General features: G+C 40.6%; 1 protein-coding gene across 6 annotated transcripts in view; it reads left to right on the top strand.

The window, feature by feature from the left end:
- The first annotated feature begins 1105 nt into the window (after positions 1–1105).
- The window catches only part of ZNF280D (zinc finger protein 280D), a 44366-nt gene continuing 32094 nt past the window's right edge, over positions 1106–13377 (top strand). For 2 of the 6 annotated variants that reach the window (XR_009488128.1, XR_009488127.1), the window contains exons 1-4: positions 1106–1269; positions 5687–5838; positions 9601–9666; positions 9773–10143. Coding sequence is in view for 4 of the 6 variants with exons in the window: in XM_059858290.1 (XP_059714273.1) it covers positions 5694–5838; positions 9601–9666; positions 9773–10143 (582 nt within the window). In the remaining 2 variants the exon portion in view is untranslated. Of the gene's footprint in view, positions 1270–1735; positions 1874–1927; positions 2126–5686; positions 5839–9600; positions 9667–9772; positions 10144–13377 lie in introns of those variants that run through there. The other 4 variants (XM_059858290.1, XM_059858289.1, XM_059858291.1 and 1 more) reach the window with 4 other exon arrangements.

Here is a 13377-nt window from a genome sequence, read left to right on the forward strand (position 1 = left end):
GGCTTTGGTCCCAGCTCAAGGGGTGCGAAGGTGACAGCCAGTGGTTCCTAGGGGAGCGCACAATCTTAGAATGGTTTGAGTTGGAACAGATCTTAAAGATCATCTAGTTCCAAACCTCCTGCTGTGAGCAGGGACATGTAAAATGAGACCAAGTTGCTCAGAGCCCCATCCAACCCAGCCTTGAACATGTCCAGAGATGGGACAGCCACAATTTCCCCAGGCAACCCATTAAAGAGCTTCATCACCCTCACAGTAAAGATTTTTTTCCTTTAATATCCAATCAAACCTACTCTCTTTCAATTTGAACCCATTCCCCCTCACCCTGTCACTGCATGCTCGTGGTAAATAGTTTGCCTCATCTTTCCTGGAAGTTCCCTTCCCCTACTGAAAGGCTAGAATTAGGTTACTATGAAAATCTTAGTCTTTTCCAAGCTGAACAACCCCAAATCTGTAAAGCCTTTCCTCACAGGAGAGGTCTCCGTACCTCTCATCAATTTGGTGGCCTTCTCTGGACTTGCTCCAACAGGTCAATGTCCTTCCTGTGCTGGCACCCCAGAAAGAGATGCAGTACTGGAGGTGGAGCCTCACCACAGTGCAGCAGAATCCTATGCCTCCCACGCTGCCCACACAGCTTTGGATGTGGCCCAGGCCACGTTTGGCTTTCTGGGCTTTAACTGAGCATTGATGGCTCATGTTAAGCCTTGAGTCCACCAGCATTTCCAAGTCCTTCTTGGCAGGGCTGCTCTCGATCTGTTCACTCCCCAGCCTCTGTTAATATTGTCTGGTTTCCCTAACAGCATGGCAGTGGCCCTGTGTGCCCTCACCAAAGCAGAGGGCAGGCAGTGCGAGGCTGGGCTGGGGCTGCTGGGCACGAGGCCTGGCCTACCGCAGCAGTGCAGTACCGGATCATGAGGCCCAAAACCAGCAGCAGCTCCTGGTAGCGGTACCGTGATGCCCGGCACATGGCGGCGGTACCGTCCGGGGTGTGAGGCCCAGCACATGGTGCAGGCCCCGCCCCGGCCCGGCCCGGCCCGGCCCCGCCCCGATCGCGGGCACCGCGATGTGTCCGACCCGCGGTTCCCGTCAGGCAGCGCGCGGGGCCGCGGCCGCCCCCGCCTCCTGCCCGCGTTCCCTCGGCGGCGGCGGCTGAGGTGGCGCCGCGCCCCGGTGAGGTGAGCGAGGCGCTTCAGCCGGCGCTGCCCCATCCCCCGCCGGCCTGGGCGGCAGGGAGTGGCTGTCCCGCCGCGGCCCCTACGGACGCGAAGCACGGTAAGGTCAGCCCGCTCCATGCCCCCGGCCCGCCCTGCCGCGCTCCCCGGGCGGCTGGAGCGGCGCTCGGAGGGGACGGACGCGGGGGGATTGTCGCCGGCGAGACCGGCGCCATCTTAGGTCGGAGCGTGGCCTGGCGTCCCCGAGCGGGGCCCCCGCGCTGTGAGGGCCCCCACGAGCCGCCTGCGGGGCCCGCTGGCATCGGACGGTTCTGCCCTCGAGGGCGGCCCGGGCAGGGCTCGCTCCGCCCGCAGTTGGCCGCGTGGGGCCCTCCAGGGGCCCCGGGCGTTAACAGCAAGAGCGGCGCTGGCGGCGCGGCTCAGCTCGGCCTCCTCCCCGCCGGCCGCGGTTCTGCCGTGCGGGCCTCGCCCAAACCGGAGCCCCCAGCTCGAGCCGAGTGCCGGCGGTCACCGGCGCGGGACGCGGGGCGGTCAGGATGCAGCGGCAGCTGTTCGGCTGCCCTCGGGACTCGGCTGCTCCCACGGCCTGGTACCACCGCGGCTCGGCGGCGTGAGCTGCTGGCGGGCTGGCACCGCCGATATTGCCCATCCCTAGGCGGAGCTTGTGCTTTCTCATGGCACAGAGGCCAGCTTTGGCTGCTGAGGTTTGTGTCTAAGGGAAGTGGGTTTACGCTTTGGTTTTTTTTTACAATTTTCAGGTGCACTTTTAGCTTGATCATTGTTTCTTTGCTACTAAACAAATGCAGCCCTCAATTAAAATCCAGTTATTCCCAGTCCTGGTGGAGCTGTGGGTTGTACACCCTCATCAACTAATGTGGTGGAAAGCTACGTGCCTGTGGGACGTTATCTGAGAAATACATCATGTAGTCCATTGTGTGATCTGTGTTTTAAACAAGGTAACCTCTCTGGGCATTTGAAATGCAGCTATTAAAGTGGGGGGAAGATTATAATTTAGCTGTATGAGAAGTGCCTGAGGTCACTTGATCTGTTCAGCCTAGAGAAGAGGAGACTGAAGGGAGCCCTCATGGCAGTCCTCATGAGGGGAAGATGAGGATAGACACTGATCTCTGTGGTGACCAGTGACAGGACCCAAGGGAATGGTTTAAATGTGTGAGGGGAGATTTAGGTTAGATATTGGAGAAAGATTGTTCAGCCAGAGAGTACATGGGTACTGGAGGAGGCTCCTCAGGGAAGTGGTTATAGCACCAAACCTTAAAGTTCCAGAAGAGTTTTGCCAATGCTCACAGGCATGTGGTGGGATTGTTAGGGATGTCATGTGCAGCACTAAGAGTTGGACACTGTGATCTTTGTGGAACCCTTCCAACTCAGAATATTCTGGGATTCTATTATGAAAAGGTGACAAGGCTAGTCTGACAAATTTCTGCTTAGTGTAAATGTCCTCACTCTTTGAGATCACTACCAATTTCATTTTAATTATTTGACTTTATGCCAATCCAAGGAAGTTTGGAGTATTGGAAGGCTCACTTGAGCTTAACAGTGGAACAAATTCCCATTTGAAGTGGTAACTGGATTTTCATTAACTCTTAAGTCTTACTGTGGCTGTATCTACTGTGATTTTCTATAGTGCCAGTTTCTGTCCATCATTATGGTGCTTTTCTACAGATCACTGTGCTGTTTTCACTACAGCTGTTACACTCTTGATACATTTACTTAAGTTAGATAATTTTTTGTTGTTTCTATGTGAGTGCTTTTAAATCCTAACTTTTAAGAAAAAGAGGTTATAAATACGGCTGGCTTTTAATAAAGTTATGTGTTTTTAAACCTAACTGCCATGATAAAGATGGCTAAAATAGTGCATTTAAAGCAGTTATTTCATCAGAAACTCATTGCTGTTTAGGGCAATGAGCTCTCATTTTGTAATCTGACCTGTATCAGGTTTTTAGTTCATCACTTTTCTGGTAACTATAATTGTGTTCCAGGGCTTGGTATTTGCAGGTTGTTGGTTATTTGTACCTGCCTAATGAACTTCCATAACTGTGCTTAGTTTTAGATGGGCAGGTGCTTTTTGAAGCAATATCTTGATATAGTTGATAATGTTATTTTTAAAGTGTTTTAAAGAACTTGTTCACAGTTTTGATGCTTTACCTTACAATACCATTTTCAACACTTTCTTTGTGTCTATGCATACGGCATTGCGTTGGTGTTTTGGACCTCTCAGTTCCATGGACTGCCTTTAAGGAAATGGGTGTATAAAATGAATATATGCTTATGCACATTAGAAAATGAGGAAGATAAAGTCTATTGTCAGTAGGTTAACTTTTTTTACACTGGTATCTGCACCACCACTGGGAAATATTTAAGCAAAGTGGGGGAGGGGTTCACAGTTGGTTTTGTCTTTGAGAGCTCTGCTAGCAGGATTGCTAGAATACATTTTGTGTGTTAATGTAGTTGAAGAAGCTAAAAATTTGGAAGCTATTTGTACTTTAAACATGGATGTAGATGTTTCCTTTGGCAATGGAGACCACTTGCAGGAGCTGTTCCTGTACATCTCCTCTAATCCAATCAATTACCCCTTACTGCAGTTTTGATTGTTCAGGCTACAGATTTTGACCTCTCAATTGTGCCGATAAAACTGTTACTAGGCCAGGTTATTTTTAACCTGTGCTGCTTCACACCATAGTTCTGTGCAAAGTTGGGCTGGCACAGCTGAGGAGACAGTGCAGGAGCAGGACAGGAACTCATTAGGCCAGCTTTCTTCCCAGGAAAAAAGCAGTCAGTGAAAGCTTGGCTTCAAATTATAGCATTGCAATAAAAAAAAAAGGTGAAAAGATGTGAAATTAATCGTGATACTTGCCTTTTAAAAGACGCTCTGCATTTTGAGTCACCTTTAAGAGTATCTTAATGTGTATATCCTGATAAAATGAAATATCCATAAGAGGTATCACCAGTTGGTATCACTTTCTAAAGGCCCATGGCTGTGTTATCAAATTTCTTTTAACTGTATTTAAGGAAAAAATTGGCTGTGTTACAGTGTAGGTGAGGTTATTACATGTATCTTGTTAGGATTCTGCTAATATATATCATTGCTTGTGCCTATTTTGTGTTTTTAGTATCAATTGCATTGCATCCTCTGAGCACATTTTATAATTTGTTATTTTTTTTCCCTGAGGTCAAGTAATACTAAATTCTTAAAATAGAAACATTGACCATTTATGTTGTACATTCTATAAAAGAAGTCTCTTTGCCTTAAAGCCTATTAAACTTTGCCTCAGTGTTATATAAAAAAATAATTTGTTCTAAAGAATATCCTACAAAGAAGAAAAAGTTACAGATTCTCTTTCCAAGACCTGGCATGTGGCCGTGTCATCTCTGTCAAGTGGAAATTCACTTCAGAACCTACCTTTTTCCCCCTATACCATAATTTAGTTTAGGGTCCTGTTCTCTTTCCTAGCACCATGTCTGCCTTCAGCACTCTAAGCTGGTGGAGGAAGCAAAGGAGGAGTTCAGCTTTGTGTAGTGGGTCTGGCGCTGGCCAAAGGTGTAAATCCAGCAGAAACAGAGCAGACGTTGGGGATACAAGCATCATCAAGGCACCCTAGGGCATTTCACTGCTTTATTTCATCTCAGGTCTTAACATGAGGAAACACCAGCAGCTCTATTCTCATACAAGTAAAGGATGATTGTGCTCTCCTGTGATAAGCTGTTACAGAACTAATTATTTCTGCAGTCTTACTAGATAATTGGTTCTCTGTGTAAAGAAATAGCAAAATTTCTTACTTATTTTGTTGTTCAGAAATACATTCAGGGTTATATTAAAGAATGTTAAAAGAAGACAACTTTATTGGCCATCTCTGTTTATTAAAAAAAACCAAAATCAATTGTGATAAGATATGCCGATGTAAATTTGGTTAATTCCAAAAAGTACATATTTTTAATGATTAGTTTTATACATGACTTTTTAATGCAAGAAAACATCTACAGGCATGAGGGATTTCATCTAATGAGATCGCTGCAAAATTTTTATCGTGTCTTAATTGCTAATGGAAACAGTATGCAATGGTACGGCTTGGGGATTTTGCTGGAGTTTTTTGTTTAAATGTTTTTGTGGGTGGTTTGCTTGTTCTTGTTGATGTTGTTTTGTGGGTTTTTGGGAATTGTGTGTGGGTTTTGTTGGGGTTTAAAGAAAATGGGACCTTATGGGAAGCCCTAGCAAAATCCTAGAAAATTCGGGAGGCTGTGAGTTTGGGTGGGGTTTTGTTTTATGTGTGTTGGGCTTTTTAAGATGCAAAGAGAATAAAGTTGTAATCAGCATTTCACTAACTCAGTTATGTGCTTTGTAGAAGGCCCTTCATATTTCTTGTGAACCACTTACCTGGAATAGGAGCATTTTTTAAAAGATACCTTTCACTGTGGTGTCAGAGGTTTCCTCTGAATTTCATGAAAGTACTGAATGTTTTGGTGTGTGTGTGTGTTTTTTGGTTTTTTTTACTGTCTAGTCTCAAGATGGCAGAATTATTTATGGAATGTGAAGAAGAGGAGCTAGAACCCTGGCAAAAGAGAGTGAGAGAAGTGGAAGAGGATGATGAGGACGATGATGATGAGCCAATCTTTGTTGGGGAAATCTCCAGCTCAAAGCCAGCCACTACATGTAAGACAACACTTTTCTGTAGTTTAAAACAGAACTTTCAAAGTATAAAATGTTAAACTTAGTTGGGAAGTATAGAATTCTTAGTAGTATGACTTAAGACATTCCACACCTTAAAGCTGTATGTCTCTGTCTTACTGAAAATCAGAGTTCTTAATAAATTCTGTCTTAAATTTAACCTGTCCAGGTTATGCACAGCTCTGGTTACTTCTAACCTTAAATCTCTGAGGTCAAAATAAGGACATATGAAGGTTTTAGCATTAGTGACAGTTTAAAAGCCCCTATATACAGTGCTGAAATCATGCATGCAGTTGCTTACAGTATAGTTAAAATTTAGTTATATATTTGGGAGTGTCTCCCTCCTAAAAGAATGTGCATGAATTTAAGTCTTCCTGTTACACTCTTTTTCTTTTTCTTTTTTCTCCACCCCTCATTTCATATGTTAGTGAACATCATTCTGACAAAACCAAGATAACTGTCTTCGGTGTCTATAATAAAAGCACAATCTGGAAAGTGACTTATATGAAAATACTGAAAGCCTGTCTATAAAGTACAATATTTTTATTGATAAATTTACCCATCCTTTGTGAAATAGAGTTTTTTCATCGAGTTCCTTAGTTTTCTCCTAAATGCAGGTAGTGCAGGGAGTAAGGTTAGGTGGTTGTGATGACAGGAGATGTTTCAGAATTCCCTGTTTGTCCTGTGCTTGGGGTTTGGCAGGTAAGTAAGGAAGAACATTTTTTTCTTGTTATTTTAATTAACTTCTGTAATGAAACTTTTTTTTTGTGTATCCATCTTGTCGTCACTTTTTAAGAGCTGTGACCTAAGGTCTCCCTAGTAGTCACATACCCAGGACTTTGCCTGGTGAGGTTTACTCCTCACAGTTTCTGCCTTATCTCTACTAATGCTTGTAGCTAACATTTCCATAGTAGTTTTCTGAAGGTGTATAATTTGCAGTAAAGGATCTCAAGACAAAATGTTACATGAGGCTGTTTGTCACACTCTGCTGCTTGGATTTCAGAGCTGTTACTAGCTGTTCAGTCATTTTAGTTCACAATACTTTCATCTTGCATCTACTCCTTTTTTGCTCACTAGGATAGCAAGTTTAAGGCTTCTTACACAAGGTTAAAAAAGTGAAAAAATGATTTTAAATATAAGAAGAATACGGAATCTGATAAGTACTCTCACCAGAAAATATTTTTTTAAGGGTGAATATTTTAAAAATACTCTGGATACTCTGAAAAATTTGAAGACTATTTTTAAATTATTCTTAAGTTTTCTGCAGTTACAAACATATGGAATGTCTGAAAAATACCCTGTTTTCTGGAAGGTCTAGAGGCCTCTGGATTGCTGTTAGTCATTGGCAGTAAGTCATGGCATACAGCTATTGAGGCACTAGCTTGTGTTGGAACAACAAACATGCCAAGTTTGATTGCAGTTGTTGTAGCCTCCAAGTTTTTTTTGTAGTGAAAGGATAGAAGTAATTCAGGTGAAAACTATAATTTTGATATGATTCTGTGAACTTCAAGAACTTTGGTAAAATACAGAGTCTTAAAATGTTTGCTTCTTATTCTAGTGCTGTCCATACTCGGTCCTGACACAAATAGAATCACTTATGGTATAACTTGTTACTTTATCTTTTTTCCTTCCCTTTCCTCAACTTTTCTCTTTTTAATCTTCTACTTCACTATCAAAAACAGCTATGGAAGAATGACCTCAGTTCTTCTCTGGCTTGTAAGTAGTACTACCTGGCACTAGTCAGGCTTCAGTTTGTTATTGGTGATAGGCAAGATACTGTGAGCTCAGCTTCGCTTATCACTGTTTAATTTGCACCTGATCAGATGAAAAATTGATGACAAATAGAAACTCACACATAGGTCTTCATTTTTCTGAAAGGTGTGGTTTCTACAATGCATTGCATTTTCTTAGGCCTTTTCCTGACAGTACAGTTACTAGTTTTTGTACAGACTGTGTGGAAATCTTGAAGGAAATAGTAAGTACCTCAACTTTGACCTGCTGTCAGAGAGCTGTGTAGTATCAAGTGTCCCTTCTGATGTATTGGAGGATTGTTTTGGCTGGGATGAAAAGTAGTTTACACTTTGTTTCCTTTACCTTTTTCTGCAACTGCTCATTTTTCCTACATTTACCGCTTGTTGTTCTTGCTTCCTGTTTCATAATGATACAAACCTGTAATTTGTTACTGTTTTAAAATGTTACTCTGCATGTCAGCATGCTTGTGCTTCGATGCTGGTTTACCTAAAGGGAACAAATAACGCTTTGATGGAGGAGGGGAATGTGCACATCAAGTCTATGATAAATCATTTGAGTCATGTAAATGAAGTTTATAATTTCAATTAACTGGCTTTCTGAAATGTTCTTTTTAAAAACAATAAAATCTACCTTTGTAATTTAGAATGTGTGCACATCAGATGTCTTGACTATGCTTTGTAAGACATAACTTTTATAAAAGTTTTTCTTTTGTAGATAGATGATGCGTTAGTTTAATTTCACTCTGGAATTCATGTATGAGGTATAGATTTGTTAACACTCACAAAATGTATGTATTCAGCTAAGTACCAAAATAATTTAATTCTGGTTTGTAGTTACTGTTATGTTGAAGTAAAAATAGTATTACTATTACAGCACCAAGTTTTGTCATATCTTAAAAAATGCGAACCTGCTTGAATATCTTGGTTGCAGCTGCTTTTTTATTAGTGTGATCTAAGTGCAAGTGGCAGGTTGAAAGCTGTGGTCTTCTGAGCTCTACTGGTATTAGATATATTTATCAACTGGTGAAGTGTATACTAATGAGGTGGAAGTAGCCTTAAGGTTATTAAACACAATGTGTAGATACTCTGAGATCTGTTGTTTGTGAACCTGATGTCATTTGACCCTGGTTTGAGAAGTTACTTCAAGCCTTGTGGGTTAGATATTAGAGAATCAATCTAATTTCGTATGCATATTTTCACAGGTCAGAGCAAGCAACTTGTCAGCAACACTAATGGAACTGAGAATCTGGGAGTAGAAGAGTATTTTGATTTGATGAATATTTTTGTAACTTTCTGAAATTGTCAGAAATCCCAGACTAAGACATAAAAGGTTGGGGAATATGAGTGGTATTGGTTAGGGAGTAAATGTAATTTAAGAAAATGCATGGGCTCCTGCTGAGCTAGAACTGTGGACACAGACTACCATGTAGGATATGTAAGAAAATCAGTGCTCTTGTAATGCAATTCTGATCCTTTGGTTGCTGATCTGTTGATTTTCCTTTACATTGGAAAACGGATATCGTGAAGTCTAAAATCCACTTTGTAAGTGCTGTGTTTTGCTAATACAGAAGCAATGATATCATTACTGGTTTAGAGAAAATGTTTCCTTTAATGTAGGGCAGTTCTAATATTTGGGAAACATTAGGTATATGTGAGAAAGAGATGTAAATGAATGCACTATAATCAGCAAATTGAAATGTTATTGCCATGTCCTTTTTTTGTTGTTTGTATTCTTCCTGTGTGTTAACCTGTCTCCAAGAGAATTAACATTGAGGTTCTTAAGTGAACTAGCTTAACCAAAGAGGAGTGGAAGAATATATCATAATTTGTACAAATGACACTTGTTTTTGCCAGGTTTTTGTTTTAGAAATAATATTTTAATTTATAAGTCAAATTCTAATTGGCATAATTAGTGTATATAAATGCAGCTTTTAAATTTCAAAAGCAATGAAGCTATTAATTTATTTGCAATTAAGATAAATGTAACTTTTGACAGATATATTGAACAGAGTCAACCTCAGCTCACCACGAAGGGGGATACAGAATGGTGCACCCAGTAGAGGTACTTTATTGTCCTAATATGGTAATTACAAAAAAAAATCCACAACACTTATGAAACATTTGACTGCAAAATTACACAAAGCTAACTTTGGAATCCTTTGCAACAGGTACAGTCACTACATTCAAGTCTGAGAGTCAGCATTACGTGACACCTGCCTCCAGCCCCGGAGCCCTGCCTGCCCCGTCAGTCTTTCAGACTGTGCCCAGACCTGCGACCAGCTCAGTGGCAGTTCAGCCATTGGCTGTAGCAGTGAATGTTTCAGGAACTTCACAAACGCTGCAAAGACCAGTTGCTGGGTGTTTGTCAACACAGCAGGTGCCTGGGTCAAGTTCTGGAATAGCACAGCCTGTTAGCAGACCTGTAACCATTCCAGTGACAACACAGCCAGTATCGAGAAATATTACAGTTCCTGTAGTAGCTCAACCTGTATCCAGGCCAGAGACTCCTGCAACAGCACAGCCTGTAATACTCAATCAGGTAAATCTTTATTCATTTAAAATGTAAAAGGTATGATTACTTTTGAATAAATTAATCAAGAATGTACTGACTCAGTCTAGTGCTTTAGTGATCTGGACTGGATTATAAACTAGCATTATGTAAGCTATAAACATTCTAGGACCATAACCTTGCACTGGTAAATTAAAATATATATTTGGAAATACTGATTTGCAAGACTCAAAGATGATAGCTTTAGTAAGAGTAAAATGGCGTTAAATGAGAACTCTAGACACTAGAGAAATTAGTACTGTTTAGATTCTTTATGTTCCTCTGGAGAAATGTTGCAAATTCATTCTCTAAATTTTGCAGATTTCTGTGCTCAGAGATGAATCTTCTGCATTGATAACTTAATTTCATTTTTAAATAGCTTGCATTTAGTGTGTAAAGCAGCTTTGTGGGTTTTCCACCTGTTTTTGCAGTGCCTTGCCTTGGGATTTTTGATTCTTAAGAGAATGCTGTAGTAGTAGCTCCTTAGTGGATTTTGCCTTTTCATTCATGTGGCACATGAATAAAAGCATTGTGAAACAATAGTATGGTAAGAGGTTTAAACAACCTAAAGTAACATGATCAGCAGGTGAAGCAATTCGGCAACATATTTGTTTTGCTTCAAAAGCCTAAGGGAATTGTGCACGTAGGTCATGTGTCATAGAACTTCCTGGGTTGCCATAGAACCCTGAAATGTTGCTATGAAGGAGTTGAGTTAGATGCTGTTTTGTTGCCTTATCTGTTGGATGTATGTGAGAAAGTTTACCTCATACAAATATGGAATTTTAATCCTTATTCTGTGATGCAATACTTTGAAAATATTTTACACTGAAACTGTTCAGACCACGTACCTATAATATTAGCTACTAATGGCAGGTCAAAATGAAGCCTGACAGTATGCACCATCTCCATTGTCCATGCAAATACACATACCTGAGGTTGTTTCAATTGTTAGTCTTTTGGTGTAAATAAAAATCATGCAGCTTAATGGATTCAGCATTTGTTGAGCAGGGCAAGCAGTCTGAATGAACAGAGTTAATTAGGCCGTTAAAATATGAGGATTGGAATTGGGTGTTCTTAAGATTTGTGGATAAATAATTACTGATGAGAGCTGTACTTTAAGAAAAACAGAACTAAAACAAAGCAGTATAATCATTGCCTGTCAGCTGTCTAGCTGAATCTTCAGCAAATTCAGCAGGAAAAACACTCATACTTTCCAGTTTTGAATCTTCAGCAGTTGATTGATTGCAGAGAGAAGTTGTGGAAGTTTCTGGTGAAGCAGGTTAGCTAAATAAGTCTGTCACTGTTAAGAAAGCCTAAGAAATTATATCATTAAAAGTCCAGGTAACAGTAGGATATGTATGTTGCTTCTTTAGTCGTCTTAAATCTTTCTTTATGAAGCAGGGCACATTAGTGCAGAAAGGTTTGGTGCTTTACGTGATGTACACACATATTAAAGTCTGTGAAGTTTTTTATAAGTTTACTGATGACATAGCATGCTTTATTAAATCCTCTAAAGGTGTGCTAGTGTGTCCTGCAGAATCTTTACTGCAGAAGAAAGCCCTCTCCTTTTCTTTTCCTCCCACACGCATGCTCGTGTTTTTGTTCCAACAGACAAAGCTGGTAGAGGCTTTTACAGTGTTTTTATGACCAAACCCCAGAGTAAACCTAGAGCTAGAAAAGCTGAACTTTTCCACGGAGTGTCCATAAGCTGGATGTAACTCATCAAGACAGTGATGTCCTTTAAAGAAAGCCTGCAGAGTGTACTTCTTTTTGTGAGACTTCTTTCTCATTCTTTGAGTTCATTTATATTACAGATGAGGCTTTAGTTAAGTATTTATAGTGCTACTTTGTCAAAATCTGCAGGTTGTTTTTCCATGGCAGAGTAGAGAAACAGCTATTTGAAGAAGTTGCAGCCATAGGACATGGAAAAAGTTCCCTAATCATGTATTAATCAGTTCTGTCTAAGCCAGGTTAGACTGACATGCTTTACAAAGTAATGCATCCTTATCTGGGATATCCAGTGCAGATTCTGTGGTCTCTTAAAGCTTCTGCTGTTTGTTGAAATTATGGTCTTAGACAGTTTCTTTACAGTGGTAATATTTTGGTCATGGTTTTCATGAGCCCTTAATTTTTTTTAAGGTGTCTTAAATGTAACATCCTGTTCTTTGGATGTTAAGAAATTCTTGAGAACCTCAAAGAAGAGTTTTCTGTTTGCATTTTTTTTCCATACTTAAAACACGGTGAATCTTCCATCTCTTCAGCTTAACTCTTCTAGATTCAGAACTGTATTTTCAGTTTTTGCATTATCTGGAATTTGTTTCCTTGTTTACATTGTTATTACCACTTGATGGTGTTACACTTTTTATGGAGGAGGAAACTTGTCTGATGTGTCTTTTTTTTTAGAGAGGTACTATAATTTAGTGTCTTGGGCAAAGTTCTGTGATTTTTAATCACTCCTGCCACATGATGTCATTTGGTGTTCTTAGTGTTATATTTGTACTACCTGTATTTTGGCTCATGTCTTGAATTTTCTTCATTCAAGAGCTCCTTAGGGTTTTTTGATTCCTCATCTGCTTCCCATCTAGCGTGTATTTCACTGGGGGCAGCTGTTTTATACTGATGATTTTCTGCCTTGGGCTTTCTGTGACATTTTTGTTCACACATGTTCTGTTTCTTCCCAACTTGATTCTAAGTGGCAAAAGCTTCAAATAAGTTTTTCTGGAAGGTGTTTGACAAATGGATCTTCAGCTTCCAGGTGTTGAAAGTTACCTTTGAAAATAACATGTTGAGAAGATCACTGTGAGGTATAACTAGACACTGATAGGACCCCTTTTGAACTGAACATCCTTCAGAGTGCTTTTGCATTCAAAATACAGTGCAACATTTTTTAATCTCAGGATGTCAAAAGATTTTTTTCTGTGGGAACTGATTGCTTTTGATCGCCTACTGGGTTGAAACACATACATCTTCAGTTTCTCAACATGTCCATAATTTGCCTGTTGTCAATGTTTGGTATTCCGGTTTTATTATTGAAATACCCCTTTCTGATATAAAATTTTGATAGCCAAACTGAGTTTCATTTTTGTATCTTGTATTTTAAAGAAAGAAAGCAAGTAGCACTGGGTGGCCAGGGAGCCACTGCTCCACTCACAGCACACACCACTTACGAGTTCAGCAAAGTATATATACTGGTTTTAAGCCTACAGAGCATTTTCCAGCGTGCTT

This window comes from Haemorhous mexicanus, chromosome 13, assembly GCF_027477595.1.
Source record: "Haemorhous mexicanus isolate bHaeMex1 chromosome 13, bHaeMex1.pri, whole genome shotgun sequence".
Classification (NCBI taxonomy): domain Eukaryota; kingdom Metazoa; phylum Chordata; class Aves; order Passeriformes; family Fringillidae; genus Haemorhous; species Haemorhous mexicanus.